Source organism: Pleurodeles waltl, chromosome 11 (assembly GCF_031143425.1).
Source record: "Pleurodeles waltl isolate 20211129_DDA chromosome 11, aPleWal1.hap1.20221129, whole genome shotgun sequence".
In the NCBI taxonomy this organism is placed as follows: Eukaryota; Metazoa; Chordata; class Amphibia; order Caudata; family Salamandridae; genus Pleurodeles; species Pleurodeles waltl.
The window spans coordinates 827438242-827456096 of record NC_090450.1 but is presented as its reverse complement, the minus strand read 5'-3'; the positions used below and the strand labels follow the sequence as shown (position 1 = coordinate 827456096).

At 40.8% G+C, this 17855-nt stretch overlaps 1 protein-coding gene across 2 annotated transcripts in view; it reads right to left on the bottom strand.

The window, feature by feature from the left end:
- Positions 1 to 16845, bottom strand: part of TTC28 (tetratricopeptide repeat domain 28) — a 1605451-nt gene extending 1588606 nt beyond the window's left edge. Inside the window, exon 1 of one of the 2 annotated variants that reach the window (XM_069214676.1) lies at positions 16429 to 16845. In XM_069214676.1, the coding sequence (XP_069070777.1) occupies positions 16429 to 16461 (33 nt within the window). In that variant the 5' untranslated portion in view covers positions 16462 to 16845. The remainder of the gene's footprint in view (positions 1 to 16428) is intronic. The other variant, XM_069214678.1, reaches the window with a different exon arrangement.
- Between the last annotated feature and the right edge of the window lie 1010 nt (positions 16846 to 17855).

Sequence of the window (17855 nt, the reverse complement as noted above, 5' to 3'; positions counted from 1 at the left end):
AACCACATTTAAAACACTGCTGTTAGAATACATACAAGCAATATAAAAAAAAAAAATATCCAAAGAAGTGCCTGTGAGGGTGGATAGTTTTGTAGAGTCTCTCATTTTCAAAAGTACTATGGAAGTTCCTAAATCAGGTAAAATAAAATGTGTGTAGGAGCTGAACCCAAAAATCATCTGAACCCCGATATTCTGCAACACCAAAATGTACCTAAGTATTTTGTCTCTTGTGTCTCCAATTCATGTAGCAGCTAGAGACTACATTCCTCATTGAAATAACACAATTTAGAAGAGTTAAACAGAAACAATTTGAAAGCATAAAAGATTGAGTTATAGGCCAAAAATAGAGCAAAAAGTGGATATTTAATACAGGAATATTTAAAATCTGATAGAGACAATATGCATGAAATGCCATAAAGACTCAAATTACAGAATTACAAATAAATGCAAAATCATAGAACTCATTAATCCCTGGTTAACAGACCTAGGTAAGAATTCCAAGCATCAAACTCATAAAGAGTACAGACACATTCCATATAGAGTCTAAGTCAAATGAACATAGAAAAATAAAGTCTCCAGAAACAGCAGTCCTAATGGCAGCTGTAAATTCAACAAATTCAACAGGACACTAAAAGGAAATAACCTAATGAAGCCAAGACTAAAATTAAACAGCTAAAGTCCAAGGGTTTTTCTCCACAAATCACACTCTTCTAAAAAAAAATCATATTGATCATAGTTAGAGTCGCTTTGGGAAATCAGACACAACCACATAGTTTTCTAATATACTAGCACTATCCCATTTCTTAAGGTAAGAGAAATCTTCCCTCTAAGCAACTTCCCTCCAGAGATGATCAACACAAAATGAAACATCCTTCGATCAATAGCTTATAGACTTTGCACGTCCACACTAACACTTCCAGCAGAAGTCCTTGAAAATATTACTTTGGGTACAGAGTGGAAACTTCATTCAAAATACAGTATTTCCGGTAATGTTGTACATCACTATCACATTCATGTCATTCACTTGTTGCTCCGCAGAGACGAAGGGTGAGATGACTTCCAGTGGACACTGATGAGGAGAAGAAGGAGCAGGTTGAACAGAATTCCAGACACGACATCCATTTTAGAAATGATGGCATCCTGCACGAAAATGTGACATATCTTTCTCATTATCTACTCTTGTAAATTAGCCAGATAACTGGTTTCAAGTGCAACATCATTAGATCAACGCTTATGACTATGCAATATTAAAAACACTAATTAAAAAAAATCATTTTCAAACACATTTTGAACATTTTGTTTATTTTCAAAAACGCTGTAACAGAAGGAAGTACAGCAGTTGTGATAGACATATCTGTAGAATATATATATATGGGGTCACTTCTGACCTCACTATGAACCACCTTTTAATTCATGAGCATATAAATCTGAGGTCTGACAGATATTACAATTACAAAAAAGAATACCAGTACTACGCACAATCTTTCACTTACTCCAGACCAAGAGTAGAGCCCTTTGGTTGTTCTTCCTTTTTCCCCCTTTCTGTGGATCCTTTTGGCCCAAAATAAAATAGGTCACTACATTACAATACATTACATCGTACTTACTATTGGCTCGACTCACTCCCGTAAGAGCATCTTGGTGCTTAGCACAGCAGGCAGAGAGTTGGAATTATCAAGAACTTAGGAAGAGGAATTGAACAACCATGTTTTTAATATCTGTTTGAATTTGGCGTGATCCACACAGGAACGGAAAGAGAGAGGCAGTTTGTTCTAATACAATGGAGCCAAATAAGTATATGCTCTGCCATATTTAGTTATGCGGATTAGAGGGCTCTTTACCTAGAACATGCAAGAAGTTCTCAGCAACCTGGAAGGCTGGTAAAAACAGAGTTTGGAATCCAGTAAGGTAGGCAAGGCCTAATTTAGGGCCTTCTGGGTCAAACAGGATATCTTAAAGATTATACTTTTTTTATGGGCAACCAATGAAGGTCCCTTAGGATGGGAGCAGCAGACATGAGACAAGGAATGTTCCAGATTAGCGGGCCGCTGTGTTTTGCACAACATGAAGTTTGGACAGCAAGGTGTCCCTAATAGTGCATTCCCATAGGTCTTCCTTGAGAACTGCATGGTGGCATAGCAAGTACCACAAGTGGATTCAACAGGGGATTTCATGGAAAGAGTTTAGTCAATTTTAACCCCCCCAGATTTTTACGATCTGTCTGAGGACAGGAGCTGTGCCAAGCTCAGCTGACAACCAATCGGCTAAGTAGATTTCCTGTGCCTTACAAAAAAGCACAATCACTGTTTTATCTCTATTTATTCGAAGACAGCTGTTAGTCATCCAAGCCACGACTTCTCACATACAGTGCACAAAAAGAGAATTACATCTCCTAGGATCTGGCCCAAAGGAGTTGAGTAATTGAGTATGACAACTTACTTAACATTCTCTTACTATCTGTGCGAGAGGCGCAATATAGATGTTAAATAATGTAGGGCTCAGGCAGGACCCCTGTTGACTCCTATGTTAATTCTTGTGGTTTTGGACCCAAAGGAGTCTAAACATATATAGATTGAAGTTGGTTGTCAAGAAAATCCCTTAGCCAGAGCAAGACCCTTCTGTATATTCCAGCCTCATATAATCTGTGGATAAGGATGGAATCAGAGACCATATCAAAAACCGCTGACAAATTCAGTAAAAACCAACATAATCGGGGTCCCTGTATCCAAGAATAATCTAATAGTGTCAAAGACTGCCACTAGTGCGGTCTCCATACTGTGTGATGCTCTAAACCCTGACTGTGAAGTATCTAAGATCTTGTGTTCTTCTAGAAAGGCAGTCAATTGGGAGTTAACATACCTTTCTAGAATTTTGAAAAGCGATGGTAATAAGGAGATCGGGCGGTAATTGGAAAGAATCTCTGGGTTTGCAGAGGGCTTTTTAAGAATGGGCACAAATTGGGCACACTTCCATTGAACCAGAAGTTTAGCTGAAGATAAAGAGAGACGGAAATGCCCTATAACATTTGATGCGATAATGTTGGTAAGGCTGGCCGTTATCCTAGGGGGGAATGGGTCTAAAGGGGAATTGGATTTGGCTAGGGATAACATCCTCTGCATCTATGCCAAAGAGCATAACTAAAAGTTGCTTAGAATATTGTTGGCGTTAAGGGGAGAATGATTAAAATGATGCTGTCTCGTATGAGATTCCAGAGCAATTGGAAAATTATTGTAAAAAGGATTAATTTTACCTTCAAAGAAATCTGCCAACAAGTCACACAATTTTTGTGAGGTCAGATTAGAGTGGGTACAGGTTAGTGCTTTTATACAACTATTTAAAGTTGTGTAAAATTCCTTCATTTAACAGCCCATGTGATCAATGATAGCCATCAGATACTCTTTACGAGCTATTTCAGGCTGCTTATGATAGCTCTTCAATAGAAGCCTGTAAGCTTCTGTCGGCCAAAGATTTTGTGACATGCCATCTTCATTCAAGACATTTGCATGTGAGTTTAGAATTGCGAAGATATTCCGTGTACCAGGGAGTGTGACATTTTGTTGAAGTGGAAGGAACTTTTCAACCAGGGCGATTTGGTCAAAAACCCTTGAAAGGGAACTATGATATGCACCCACAGCCAATTTAATATCGTTGCAAGATGAAATGGAGATGGGTCTGTAAAGCTTGTCAAAGGAGGCAGGCACAACCGCCTTCCAAACGCAGGTAAGTTTGGTAAGTTTTGTACCTGACGAGGCTGGAGTATTTTCACATGGGATCCGAAATTGGATAAGGTAATGGACTTACCAAGGAACTGGAAGGGGGAGTTCACATTTTGAAACCAATAAGGCAGCCATCTGATTCTGCTATCCGTATGCATGTGTACCACATTATATGCTGACCTCATCATGCACTTAACACCCTCAGACCTTGTGAACCATGTATTTCAGCAGGTAGTGATTTCAGCGTCCTCTGCGTTCGGGGACGTGGAAATCGCTATAATATCTGCTAATATATAGCTGGGACACTCCTCTGGGAAAGTAAGTAGCAGTCTACCGGGAGGGCCGTTCAACCACGTAGGGTCTTCTATAATGTGTCTATTTGCTCATTCTGTTATAGATGACAGAGGAACAATGCCTCAGGCAGCCCTCTAGTGAGGAAATCGGGGTGAGAATTCAAGACCTGTAAATATTAATGTCTGAGATAATATGTCAATTTACACCAGAGATGGTGAACCAAAGCCATGGATCAGATATCATCTTCCTGGTTGTATTGCCTAATATGAAAGATCACAATGTTTGCTTATTAGGAGAGAGGAATTACCATGACTACACAACCTGCTTTATTTCATGTTTGTCATGTTGTCTCTTTTTTTTTTTAATCATTTTCGGTTTTTATGTCATTGTTTTTATAGGTCACTAGCATTGTTGATTAGACTACAATCCTAGTGCATGGGATCTCAGTCTTGTGGATCAATTTAATGACTAGCCATTTTCCAAACAACTACAATATAAATATGACTTAATGGGAATGTAGGAACATTATCTTCCCACACATTCTATAATCTGTTTTTAATCTTAACAGAGATCCCACTAATGAATAAAAATAAATCAGTAGGGGTCCTTAGTTAATTTATTTTGCCCCGTACCAATCTTCTAAGATAGTTCTTTTTTTGTCTTTCAACATTGGTGGTATTTGCGTGGAATGCTTGCAACCCAATTAGCGATAAAAGACCTCTAGCAAAGAGCACCCTTGATGCGCATGTTGGGCATTGCAGCACCATCCTCACGAGGAGCACAGCCTGATTACGAAGCATGCCACCCTAGGGTGGGTGAGGGCTTGTACTCCACTTAGCTAACGCTTTCAGTGCCCCAGGTGGATATGTATACTTAATATACAATCTAGGACCCTTTATGGAACAGTATACATCATTATAATAGTTACACTTCAGGAGAGCGTATAATGAACCGAAATTTCCCTCAGTCCTCTTCATCTAAGATATATTTCTTGAGATACAACATCACTCTCAAGGGATGCTTTTTTTAAAAGGCAGTGGCTGGAACTTGAAGGAAAATTGCTGGATTATTAAACGGTGACCATTAAAATGGCAAATTAAATACCAAAACAAGGATTTAAAAGATATAATACAGGGCTTAGGCTTCCAGAACTTTAAGATGGCATTAGCTGAAATACAGAAAAATGCAGTAATAACTTTGATGGCTACTGCCATGGAGATTAACCAGTATTAGCACAGCTGCAATTTACAAAGCATTTGAATTAATAGTCTCATTTTTTTCAGTTATTGTCTCCAGACTAATCCTTATATTACACCAGAGCATACAAAAATAACAGATTTAAACCACTAACCAACCGAGGATCAGAGATTGTAAAACACGTATTCTTCTAACATTGCACATTGAACTTGAGCATTCAGTTAGAGTGCTCCACTGTTGCAGTGAAGCATTTTCACCGGGCTCCTTCCAACATGGCAAAAGCACTTTTGGTGAAAAAATATTGCTTGACAGGCTGCAGTGCCATGGCATGATGCTCAGCAATGTGTTAAACTCTCAGAAACAAATCTCTAAAGTGGAGGGTTTGTTGCTGAAACAAATTACCAAAGGACCTGAAATGCAGGGTATTTCATCCCAGTGCTTGGGGGTCCGTGTTTCTTTTTATTGTCCGAATCTGTCATGCCTAGCATGGTGGTCCCTAGCAGGAAAAACCTACATCAGAAGGCCGACCATAAATAGGGCGAGCCCTCTGATATTCTGATCCAGTGGTCCTGTAGCAGAGGGGGTACTGGGTATAGGTATAATATTCACCACTTTGGGCATCTTGGCATAAAATAACCGGTGTCTAATGTGACCCATCTCAATGGTGCTTATTTTATCGACCATGGAAGGATAAAGGGCTGAATGGACCCAGTGGGATTTGGGACTCTGGCAATTGTTTCAAACCCAGGTTTCTTGAGAGGATGCATTAGCACACTGAGCCACCAAACCAGGTTTGCAACTGTAAAGCCAGCTGATGCTGTGCCATCATAAATCTAGTGACCCTGCACCCCATCCCGCGTCCACAATCAGCAATAAAAAACATTTCAATTTGTCATTGAGATCTACACAACTCTATTCACATAATCAGTATTTGTGGGTTTTCCACCTGAAAATTGCACTTAGCATTCTAACATTTTTCTTAATAATTCATTCATTTGGTGCTTTACCCAAAGTGCATTAACAAATATAAATTGGAATGCTGCAAAAATAATAATGGAACATATGCAAATAAAATAACAAGGAAAAACAGCTGACTTACGGTAATGAGAACCGTCCTAAGAATGCAGTTGACAGTACATAATTATAGAGTATAATAGAATCTAGAAGTATAGGAGTAGAATGACTAGGAAAAGGCAAAGCGTTCTAAAACATAGGGTATTTAGACGAAAAGTCACTCAAGTGTTGTTGGGCACAGGAAGAAGGAACGACCAATCTAATTTAGAAAGCTGAACCTGAGCCATTTATAGGGCCTTCTGCACAGGCACAGCTCACGGGAGGGAAAAGGGGCGGGCAACGCGTGGTGGGGGGAACCAAAAAAAATCTAAGAATAAAAAAATTAAAAAATTAAAACTCACCTTTTTTCACTGCCACACCGCTCTGTCTTGTATTGCAGACACAGGCTCCCAAGACTGCCCTGCGGCCAATCCTGTTGCTGCTCAGAGCAGTGTTAGGATTGGCTGGGAGACTGGGAGCCTGTGCCTGCTCTCTCTCACCCGGCAACACAGTGCCGGGCTGGAGAGAGCACAAAACGCTAGTGTGTGTGGCCGGCCCGAGACGGACGGCCAAACATACATGCGCTCTCAGGGGGAGTGCCGTGCTCTCCCCCTCTGCCCCTGTCACGCCTGTGGCCTGCCCCTTTTATAGTAAAACATAATAAACAGAGTTTATTATGTTTTTACTATAAAGGTTTTGCAGCTGCTGCTTCTGGCGGGGGCGATGCTCCTCCGCCATAGCAGAGGAACTGCCCTTGCTCCTTCATATCTATATCTTGAGGCTGTCTTTTTGGAACACACATTGGTTAATTTTGGCCCTTGTTGTAACAGCAGGTGCAAAAACACCCTGTGGAAATATCATTTCACATTGGGAATCGGGCGTGTCTTTGCACGTGAATACAACATGTGTAGCATGGGGGATAGCATGAGGAATAAATACAAAACAGTATTTGTATCCATTCTGCATTTTCTCAGCCCTAACATAGAATTCTCTACCAGGTAGTTTTGGTTTACAAGTTTCCGTCATCCTAATCTTGGTGAATGGCGACATCAAGGTCATAGGCCCTGAAGTCAGAAATCAGAGCTATAGCCTAGGCTAAAGAGACAGATTAGGCTGTTAAACACAGCCGGGCTGGAGAAACCCAAGTGCGTATGTGTGTTTGTCCGGCCTCACAAGAGCGGCCAAACACACATTTGCACTTAGGTGCACTCTTTCCCCCTCCCATCCCCTTTGGCCCCGCCCCGCCCCTCCCTGCACGGCTGGCTGTGCCAGAAGCAGAAAAATAAAATGATAGTAAACTATTGTTTTATTTTTCTGCTTCTGGCATCGCCAGTGGGGCGACGCTCCTTCGCCACAGCGAAGGAGCCCCCCCTGCATAGATCTGAGGCTGTGGACAACTATCTTTCCCATCAGATTAGAGATTTTATAGGCTTGGGTCTCAATCAGAAGAGCGATGCTTGACATTATCTCAGATATTCAGTTTACTAATGGTCACATGAGATGACAAGGAGCACTGATGCAGCATGTTGTAGTGTAACCCTACCAGCAGTTGAATATGTGGCATCGCGGCTTGGTGGCGCTGCAGCTGGTCAGAAGATCTATGGCTCCAGCTCCTGGTCCTTTGGAATGGATGTGCGCCTCACTGTATAGTTAGCACAGACTCACAATGTGGATATTTGTGCTGCTGTTAAATATGATTTTTTCTTCTTTTTATTCTGTGGTGTTTACACCTGTGGTGCTTAACCTGTGGTCCACGGACCTCTGAGGGTTCGTGACTCTTGAGATAATTAAATAAAAACGACAGATGAATAAAGTATATACATACAAAAGCAAATGTCACATTGAAAATGTTAAAACACTTTGTAAATGTGAAGGAATTTGGAACTGGTGGGCAACAAATTATGCTGGTAACCTTAGCTTGTTGGATCAGAGCAAGTATATCAAACAGGACCATGGATAACTGGTGGCCTCAACCAATGCAGTAGTATGCGCAGACGGAAAGCGAGGAAGCATTAGAAGCAAAAAAGACATCTTAACATGCGAGAACCTAAAGTAACTCCTTGCCATTTAGATATAAGACCACGTTTTGAACCGTTCCAGCCTTCCCTTGAAAATTAACATTTCAATATTTGTATCCCTTGTGAATTAAAGAAAATATTTCACATTCTGTTCATTTGTTTGATGTTTATTTGTTTGTGCATATTTGATTTAAATTTTTGAGGTTCGTAGAAATTGCCTAGGCCGAGGTCAGTGGGTTCCATTAGTGATTCAGTGGGGGTCCACAGGAGACAAACGTTTAAGAATATCTGGTTTACACCATTTTGCATAAGTGGTTTTACCGTCCGCTTTGCGCTATGCATCCTCAAACAACCCTTAAATAACTTACCACTTAAACCATTCAAAGTGGGCCTATAATGTATTCTTTAGATGAAAATGTATCTTCAAATTATTTCACCGAGTACCCTCCAAAAAAGGCTAACATGGCGGTGCCGAAGCAATACCTACTATCTGGAAAGTGTGGCTAGAGTTACCTTATTTTTAAAGCACGAGACATTTATCTCGCAACAAACATTACTGCATGACAAAAAGAGGCAAGAAAATGCCTGCGTGAGTGCTGACTAAAGGCAACCATAGAAAGATCAATCACGATGGAAATTGACAACAGAACCGTCTATAAGTTCTGAAAAATGTGCTCCTTCAACACGGAAGAACCGCTGGCTCAAACAAAAAGCTTCCACATATCTACCACACATTCACTGCACTTAGGCCAAATGCAAATTTAAAAGATGACAACACAATGCTATTTTGGAAGTCAGAAGAAACAAATGTGACCTCCAAACAGGACTAAATTCGTTTTTATGCACCAGAAACTTTACCAGGACTGTGTCAAATTCTATGCATGTTGGAAACATTTTGTGCTAGATCATAAATCGTGCCCGAGTGTAGAACAAGCATTGGCAAAGCCATTCGTGGTTGTTTTTTATCAATGTAAGTGCATGGTAACTGTATCCGAGTTTCGAGTTTATGTGTGCGTTTGCTTAAATATTTGTGTGGGGCTGTATGAATGAATGAGTCGATTAATGTGCGGGTTTTGAGAGTGATAAATATGGATTGATGATTAGGCGGGTGCCTATGTGCAGGATCGAATGAATGAGAAGGTTTATGGGTGGGTGACATCCATTCATTCATCAAATATTTCTCTCACCCATCCAGTTACCTCTTTAGTCATAATGTCACTGTCGCTAAAGCGCTCCAATACATTCAGGTCGAGCTTGCGCTATATAAAACTGCCAAAAAAACAGTGTCATGCATCCGCATGCCAAGCAATTGCCCCAAACTCTGCCAGCTCCTGAATTTTATACCCACATCTACCTCGCAAAAGATTGATTATTACAGACTGAAATGTTGAATTTGAAGCATAGCTGACTGCTTAAGGAACATGTATATACATTTTTTAAAAGCTGCCATAATTGTAACAAATTAGTATTTAGTACAAGAAACAGGCTGATGTTTGTACTGTCCTCACCTGGCAATTCTATAGAGAAACACAAATTTGTAAACTAATGAGCGTTCTTTCCACTCTGCTGACATTAACAACATAGCTGACACGTTTTCCAGGTCCAAACGTGATGTGCTGCTTCAGTCCAGACTTACAAGTCCCAGAATTCAAAGACAAAAATATGGGCTGGGGCAGCACATCATGCATGGACCTGGGAAATTTGGCAGGGCTATAACATTAGACTGAAATTGTATTTTGTTAGATATTTGCCCACATTGCCAAAGACCTTTCAAAAATATCCAAGCCAGTTCATCTCTGCCACATCAGCCTCGTGTCATATCACCAGGTGCAAGTCAGGACCTGTCACGGACTAGACATTTCAAAACAAGTAAAGCAGGGTAATGGATACCTCTGAGCACCACAAGAACACTCCAAGATGCTACTCTGCAATACAGAAGTGAAAACACATTTTTAACACTCTCTCCATCTTTAGACATTAAAGGCTAGGTGTGTCGAGCAGAATGGGAGGTGAAGGTCAGTTTTGAAGAATTGTGAGTATGCATATTTTTATTGTGTACAGACTTGTGGAAATGCAGCTACAAATATAAAGTATTGTGAGTATGGCACAAAGTTCTAGGATGAACTACACTGGCACATTCCATACAAGCCGATAAGAGAGCTTCATGGTCTAATGCGTCCAATGTGGCAGTATCTATGTGCAAACTGGAGGTCAGTGGTTTGCATCCCAGTGGGTCCACTGAGCCATCCATCATTCTAAGGCCTATGAAATTAGTGTAATAACTTGGTTAATAATTAAGGCTACAAGTTGTCAATTTTTACTGATTTTCGTCGATTGATACAGACAGGAAACTGTGTATTTCCTGTCCGTATTTATTTGTAAAAATGGAAAAATGCCAAAAATTGGGTTTCTTTTGATTGATTCTCCATGCTTTTCTTAATGACTTCCATGACAATAGCTGTGCTGATTGCGAGCATAGGAGTTAAAAATGGTATGAGATTTACTTAAACAACTGCAGATCACAGCATATGTTTGTACTATAGTCCAATATTTTCAAGTGCATGTAATTTCCTATTAGATTTGGTTGCTTAATATCCTAAAACTCAATAGCCATGTATAATACAAGAGGGCAACTCAATATACCGTTGTGGGCTTGGGTACTGAAATACAAACGGGTAGGGATGCCAACAAGGACTTTTTTGCCACATTAATTGGTCAACCTTGCCGCATATTTTGGTCCTTCCTGCCACATAATTCCAGGGGCTCTGCATATAACTAAAGGGCCAGTAGGCCCACTGGAATATTTTTTTAAACAAGGCCCTTAAAAAACAAACTACTCCCAGGTGCAAAACATATTTACTTGGCAGTTGGTGTAGGCGACATTGCCAGTGGGGCAATTAATAAATAATTATACTCCAAGAATGCGTGTTTACTAGATCACTGTCTCTTTAATGCAGTCTGGGCTGTAGAACAAAATGCCCATGTTTTTTCACTCACTTGAGGAGAGCCACCTCACATGATATTAATGACCCTCAGTCAGTCTTGTACTGAAATATTAGTTATAAAATATTGACCACTGTACACCATAATAAACTGTGAGCTCTCCTCAAAGTTAATTTTAAAAATACATGCACACACAGCTCAAGTTTCACAGATTCAAACTTGTGTAGTTCATCTAGTCAGGTTTCTGCTCTGTATTCACAGCTTGTATCACGTTATAAAAATAAAACTACAAGGTCCAGAATGCAAAGCTTGAACATAAACTAAATGAGCAAATCATGCATCGAAATAGGGGGCTGGAAAACTCTATTAATACTACTCCAAGGGCTGGTTTCCAGCTTGTATCATGGTATAAAAATAAAGCTAAAAGTCCCAGAATGAATATTACCTCACGTAGAAAGGTCCAATGCTCCCTTCCCTTAAATGCCACAATGAAATTTAATTGAGTGGGAGCTCAAAGTTTAGGGGTATGGACCAAAAACCCCCTTGTGAATAAGTCCAAAGTCTATGTAACGATGAGAGCCCACTGACTTTTAGTTGTTGTATATATCCAGATAGTCTTTATTCAGAAAATCACAAATCCATATCATTATACGGAAGATAAGATTAAACCATCGTAATTGCATAAGTGTTATCCAGCTTTGGACTGTTTGTCCATCAAATGCCACAGTCCAATGGTTAGGAGACAGTTGTGATAGCCAACACGTGTTTCGCCCCCTGCGGTAATTTCACCTGGGGCTTTCTCAAGGCTACGAAATAATACAGAAAAAGTAGATTAAGGTCTCTGGGAGACCTCTTTTAATTAATCTGGTGATCGGTGGAGTTGGAGCATGCAGTTGGACGTGCACACCTTATGACCTTCCCAATTATACCATCAAAAAATTAGGTGTATTTTTATCAGTTTCTTCTGATGAGTCAATGTCTGAAGAAAGAATAGTTTCAGAGCAACTAGGTGGTTCAGTAGCAGGGTTAGAGTCCCTTATGTTATCATATTGTTTCCCAAAAGTGTAGACTCTGCCTAAATGATAATCAGTTAAATCTCATCTGAATTTTCTGTTCTTTCTCTGAATAATATCTTCTTCATACCGATCTATGATAGTATTTAGGATTTCATAATTTTTTACCGAGATATCTTCCCAGTTAGCCTCATCAATACGTTTATTAAGCTGATCGACCTCCTCTCAAAATTTTTCATATGTCTCCTGGGCTGTATCAATTAGCAACAAACAGTCCAAAGCTGGATAACATTCATGCAATTATGATTGTTTAATCTTATCTTCCGTATAATGATATGGATTTGTGATTTTCTGAATAAAGACTGTCTGGATATATACAACAACTAAAAGTCAGTGGGTTCTCATCATTACATAGACTTTGAAGTCCCAGAACGAATATGTGCGCTGCAAACAACGTGTACTAAGCAGATCACAGTGAATATAATGTCAAAGTAACTCTGGCGAGTAATGTTCTTTTTGGAGAGAGAAAGAGAGAGCGTACTTTTGTCTAGTGGAAGTTTCGACTAATTATAAAGTAGCACAGAAAATTAATGTTCTTTCTGGAGAGAGAACGTACTTTTGTCTAGTGGAAGCTTGGACTCATTATAAGGTAGCGCAGAGGGTTAATGTGCCTGCTGCAAAGTACGTGTGCTAGGCAAATCACAAAGTGCATATAATGTAAAAATGGCAAAATAACTCTGGTTATTTATGTTCTTTGTGGAGAGAGAACATACTTTTGTCTAGTGGAATCTTGGAGTCATCATAAGGTAGCACACAGGGTTAATATGCCTGCTGCACAGAACATGTACTAACCTGATCAGAATGCATATAATGTAAAAACGATACCACTGATTGAGCTTGCGCTGTGAGCACCATGGCAGCCAAGAGAACTTACTTTTGTCAAGTGGAAGCTTGGAGTCATCATAAGGTAGCACCCAGGGTTAATGTGCTTGCTGCAGAGAACCTATACTAGGCAAATCACAAAGTGTATGTAATGTCAAAATGTCAAAATAACTCCGGCGATTTATGTTCTTTCTGGAGAGAGAACATACTTTTGTCTAGAGGAAACTTGGAGCCATCATACAGTAGCACACAGGGTTAATATGCCTGCTGCAAACAATGTGTACTAAGTGGATCAGAGTGCATATAATTTCAAAACAATACCACCAATCGAGTTTGTGAGTTCGCGCTCTGAGTACTGCGAGCGCCATGGCAGGCGCGAAGCACAGACAAAAAAGAAAAGTAGTAGTATATCGGCAATAGTGCAATTATCCCTGTAACAAGGTCAGTGTCCAAGGCAGTAACCAAACCACCCCAAGGCATGACAAATGTAAAGCATTTACCAATGACCTCAAGTGATTTTTGAAAAGCAAGCCCATGAACGAATGAAAGCTATGGGCATGAGGTGGGCATGGTTAAAAGCCCACAATACTTACAACAGGTCAAAGCGCTTGAGCGCTCCACCTAAAAAGGAGTTGTATAATTTGAATGGTACTGTACGTCGACAGTGTCTATTCAATTTTAAGTCCCTTTTCCACTGACATCTGTCAACATTCTAAATGCCCACTCCAAGAAGTGACTGTGGCTGGAATCAAGTCCACACCGATAAATGTAAATTTCAAGATATTGAAGAAACAAGATGTGCAATCAGTCGATGTTTCAGTCTCAAAATGTTTTCATCTAGGAGATCATCATCAGGACTAAAGCAGTTCGAAATGCAAACCTTAAAACCCCACTGGAGGTCAGAGGAAAATTCTCACAGTCCAGTATCTTAGGTGTAGAGTGAGAGCTTCACCATTCGTTCAATGTGAGGAATACTTGTCAGGCCAGGATTCGGCTGGAAGTGGACATGTGTCTGAACTTGTTCAGTATAATGCTAGAAAATGCTCGTCAGGCAAGTGGTCGGTGCTGTCAGGCAGTGAGTCGGCGTGTGTCCGAGCATACCACTTCTTAGTCCTGGATACATGTGACAGCTGGTTCAGCCCTTAGGGTTTTTCTCACAGGTTACAACAACAGTTGCAGTCATCTTTCTACCTTCCACGGGTCAAGCAGTGCTCTGAAGTTACCCTGGGGTGCCACCTTTATGCCTACACCTAGCCTTTGGGTTGTGGTGATTCCTAGCCCCTCTCTAACCAATGAGATAACCCTACCAACTTTTGCAGTTGGTCCTGCGTACCCTACTGTATAAATCCCAGAGTACCCCTTCCTACCTAAGTTCAACATGGCAGAACCTTTCTTCTCTTGTGCAGAGCTCCTGTGCCCACCCTAGACGTGTGCCCAGGAAAATGAAAAATCCTTTCGCTGTGGTCACTCATAACCAGTTCTGAAGGCAGCTCCTCTCCCGCTGTGATTGGTGTCTAGCTGCCAACGACAATAGAGGTGGTGCGCCCAGGTCTGAGCTACGCCTGCCAGTGACACAGTAGCCATCCTTTGAAGATATGCAAGGGGTTGGGAACAACCCTCAGGCCATTCTGTCAGGGAAAGGAAACTGCTTCCCATACCCAAGCCCAGGAAAAATAGCTTTGAGGGCATTCTCCCTGTAAAAACATGTCTAACATAAACGTTTCACTTGTCCTACTTCTGAAGACCATGCAGCCTGCATTATGGACACTTAAGGCTACTCTAGGGGGGACTTATTAATATTTAAAAGGAGACTTTAGGGCCTGTTATAAAGGGGTTATTCTGACAAATCGACATTGCAGTTTAAACCTGCACAGCCAGGGTATTGGTGACAAGCTTACACATGTATATACTTCTTTTGAAGCATTAAAATAGGTTAGTTGTCTGTTCATTTTTTATACATAGTATTTAAGATGGAACATTTCATGACTATTGGACGCCAATGCGTTTATTTTCCACTCCCCTCCTCATTTTCCTATTTATATAAAAATCATAAAAACTAGAACCTATTTAATACGTACGTTGCATTACTATATAATTTAATGTAATTTATTTTTCAGATTGTGTACTCTCTAGATAGTATTCATTGAGTACATGCTAATAAGTGTAATTTCAAAAATACCAGTAACACTTTTAATCTTATAAATACAAGCTCTTGCCTATTTGAAAAGCCCTAAAAATCAAGACACTGCAGTTACAAACAACGTCTACAAAACTTTACCATACAGTCCCGGCCTTTTTTCAATAGAGACAGCTCTTTTCATTAAGAGGAAAAGACCCACTGAAGAGAAGGACCCCTGCAGGCTCCTGTATTCTGAATACAGTTGTATGAAATCTCGCCCAGAGTGAAAGGGTATGAGGCTGCCAGGTACCTCATTAAAATCCTGCTGCCGGAGACCGACGGGTATCTGGTAAAGGCATGGAATGTCCACTTGAAGTAGAGTTTCACAGAAGGATTGGGGCAGAGTCCGTCAATTGCCAGGAATCCAGGACATGTGACTGACCCTGTCCCAGGCCAACAAACACAGCCTGTCGAGACATTTCTAAAACTTTCTGACTGGCAACTCCAACTATTCATCCGACATGTGCAGACCTTCGGCTCGTCGATCCTAGACCAGAGAAGACTGTCTTCAGCATTGATTCATCAGAGTTTACAAAAGTGTGTGCCAACGTAGAATGTATCATAATACGGCATATTAAATGTATTTCATGGACACAGTGTACGTTAGGGCTTATGTGTAGTGCACATATTTACCCACGTTCGCTTCTTGGCGCTAGAATTCATGATAGCTTTTATAAATGTGTGGCAGAGCGGCGCCCACAGCGGCGGCACATCACAGTCCAGGGATGCTGAGGCTTACAGAGCCACCACCCGTCCCAGGTACCAGCTGCACTAATCCATTCACCTCAAAGAAACGTACCACCTTCTGCCCCGGCACCAAAAAAGGGGCGGGTGTGGAGTACATGAATACTGCATCCGCTTTACCACTCAATCATCTGGAAATGTAAGATATAACACAGAAGTTGTAATGGAACTTTAGAGTCAGGATTTCAGTTACAAACTTGCAAGAAAATCAAAAACAGCGTACGACAAAACATATTCTGTTGATCTCTCTGCTGCGCCCTTTATCCAACTTAGGAACGTTTCATTTTTCACGTTTATCAACACTTTAGACAATTTTGTCAGGGAGCCTCCTTAAAAAAATGTTAGCATGGGGAAAAAACACACCCAAAACGAAACTTCGGTTCACTTACCCCATCTTTCCTTTTCCCAGCCCTCTGCTCCATCTCCGTTCCTTTGTGCAGTTTTCTAGCCGGGGCGCTGCATGCAACGACACTCTGTGACCGACTGGGGGCGCCAGTGCATTGCCCCAGGAGCTGCAAGATCTTAGGTAAACTCCAGGTGACGCCTCTCGCCTTCGCAGCTAACGGATTCCACTGCCCGCATCCCCATTAGCACAGTTCGCCATGTTTTCCTTGCTCCTAACTTTCTAGTTTCTCCAAGTCCAGCTTCTTTCCGGAGACTGACAGGGGAGGCGGGGATGCTGTGGAGGGGGGAGCAGGTTTCACTCTGCTATGAAACCAAACAATGAGATCAGCTCCGCTGGAGTTGAGTTACATGAACTGAGCTCGCACACGGCCAGCGACAGACACCACAATTGCTTGCAGCACAGCTAAAACTGTAACTTAAGAGTTTTATCTTGACTTAAGATGTAAACAAGTTTTGGATTGGTCACTTCTGAATTCCCCCAATTGGTCACTGAAAACTTTCTTCGGATTGGCCCATACATCCTGGTTATATACACACCGAATTTAAGGATCAAATTAGTGGAAATTCACTTTTCCACAGCATATAATTTTTGTAATAGTCAGATACTTTCTGAAGATTACAGCCTTTGCACACCAGTAAAAATGGTTTCAGACTTCACAGTTTATAGTGTTTCTGTCAAGGAGCAGTCTCTAGTCTTTGCACACTCCTGCATCCCTTTAATAAGGGTGTTTTTGTAGAATATTATAGTTGCATTTATATAGCGCTTTATTGCCATGACTATGTACCAAAACGCATTTGCGGATAGTTGGGATGCTAATCAGTTGGAGTGCCTTGAATGGAACAGTGTATCTATGATATAGCCTCTATAGGTAGTGTTTTGATGTTCTGTTTGGGTGCCATAGTGGTCCTTTTGTCTTATTTGTTGCTGCGCCTTGAATAGTGTGCAGTGGGTGCAGCTGATGGAGGACAACGGACAGTAGTTGTCTCGAAAGGAGGCTTGACATCAACAATTTAGTAACATCTTAATTACTGTGAGCAGAACGCCAAAGAGCAATAGATGTGAAAAACATGAAGGTTTTATTAACAAATTACCAAAGTTACAAACATAGATAAATCAGTATAGTCATAAATCAATAACCACCTGATCAGAAGATAAAAGTAAAAATTCAAACAGGTCCAAAAACAAATGCAAAGACATTTTTTTTTTAAAGACCGAGGAGGCTAATGAGAAAGGATTTGGTTCCCCTGAAGGTAAACTCCCTTCTGCTTAACTAATTTTTCAGGTAAAGTTGGGGAAAATGTATAAGCTGCAGGTCTCAGCAAATATAGTATTTCACACAGAACCGAATGAAGTTTCCAATCAGGGAACAAGAAATATGTTTGCTCGAGAGGTTAACTGTATGAGTAGAAA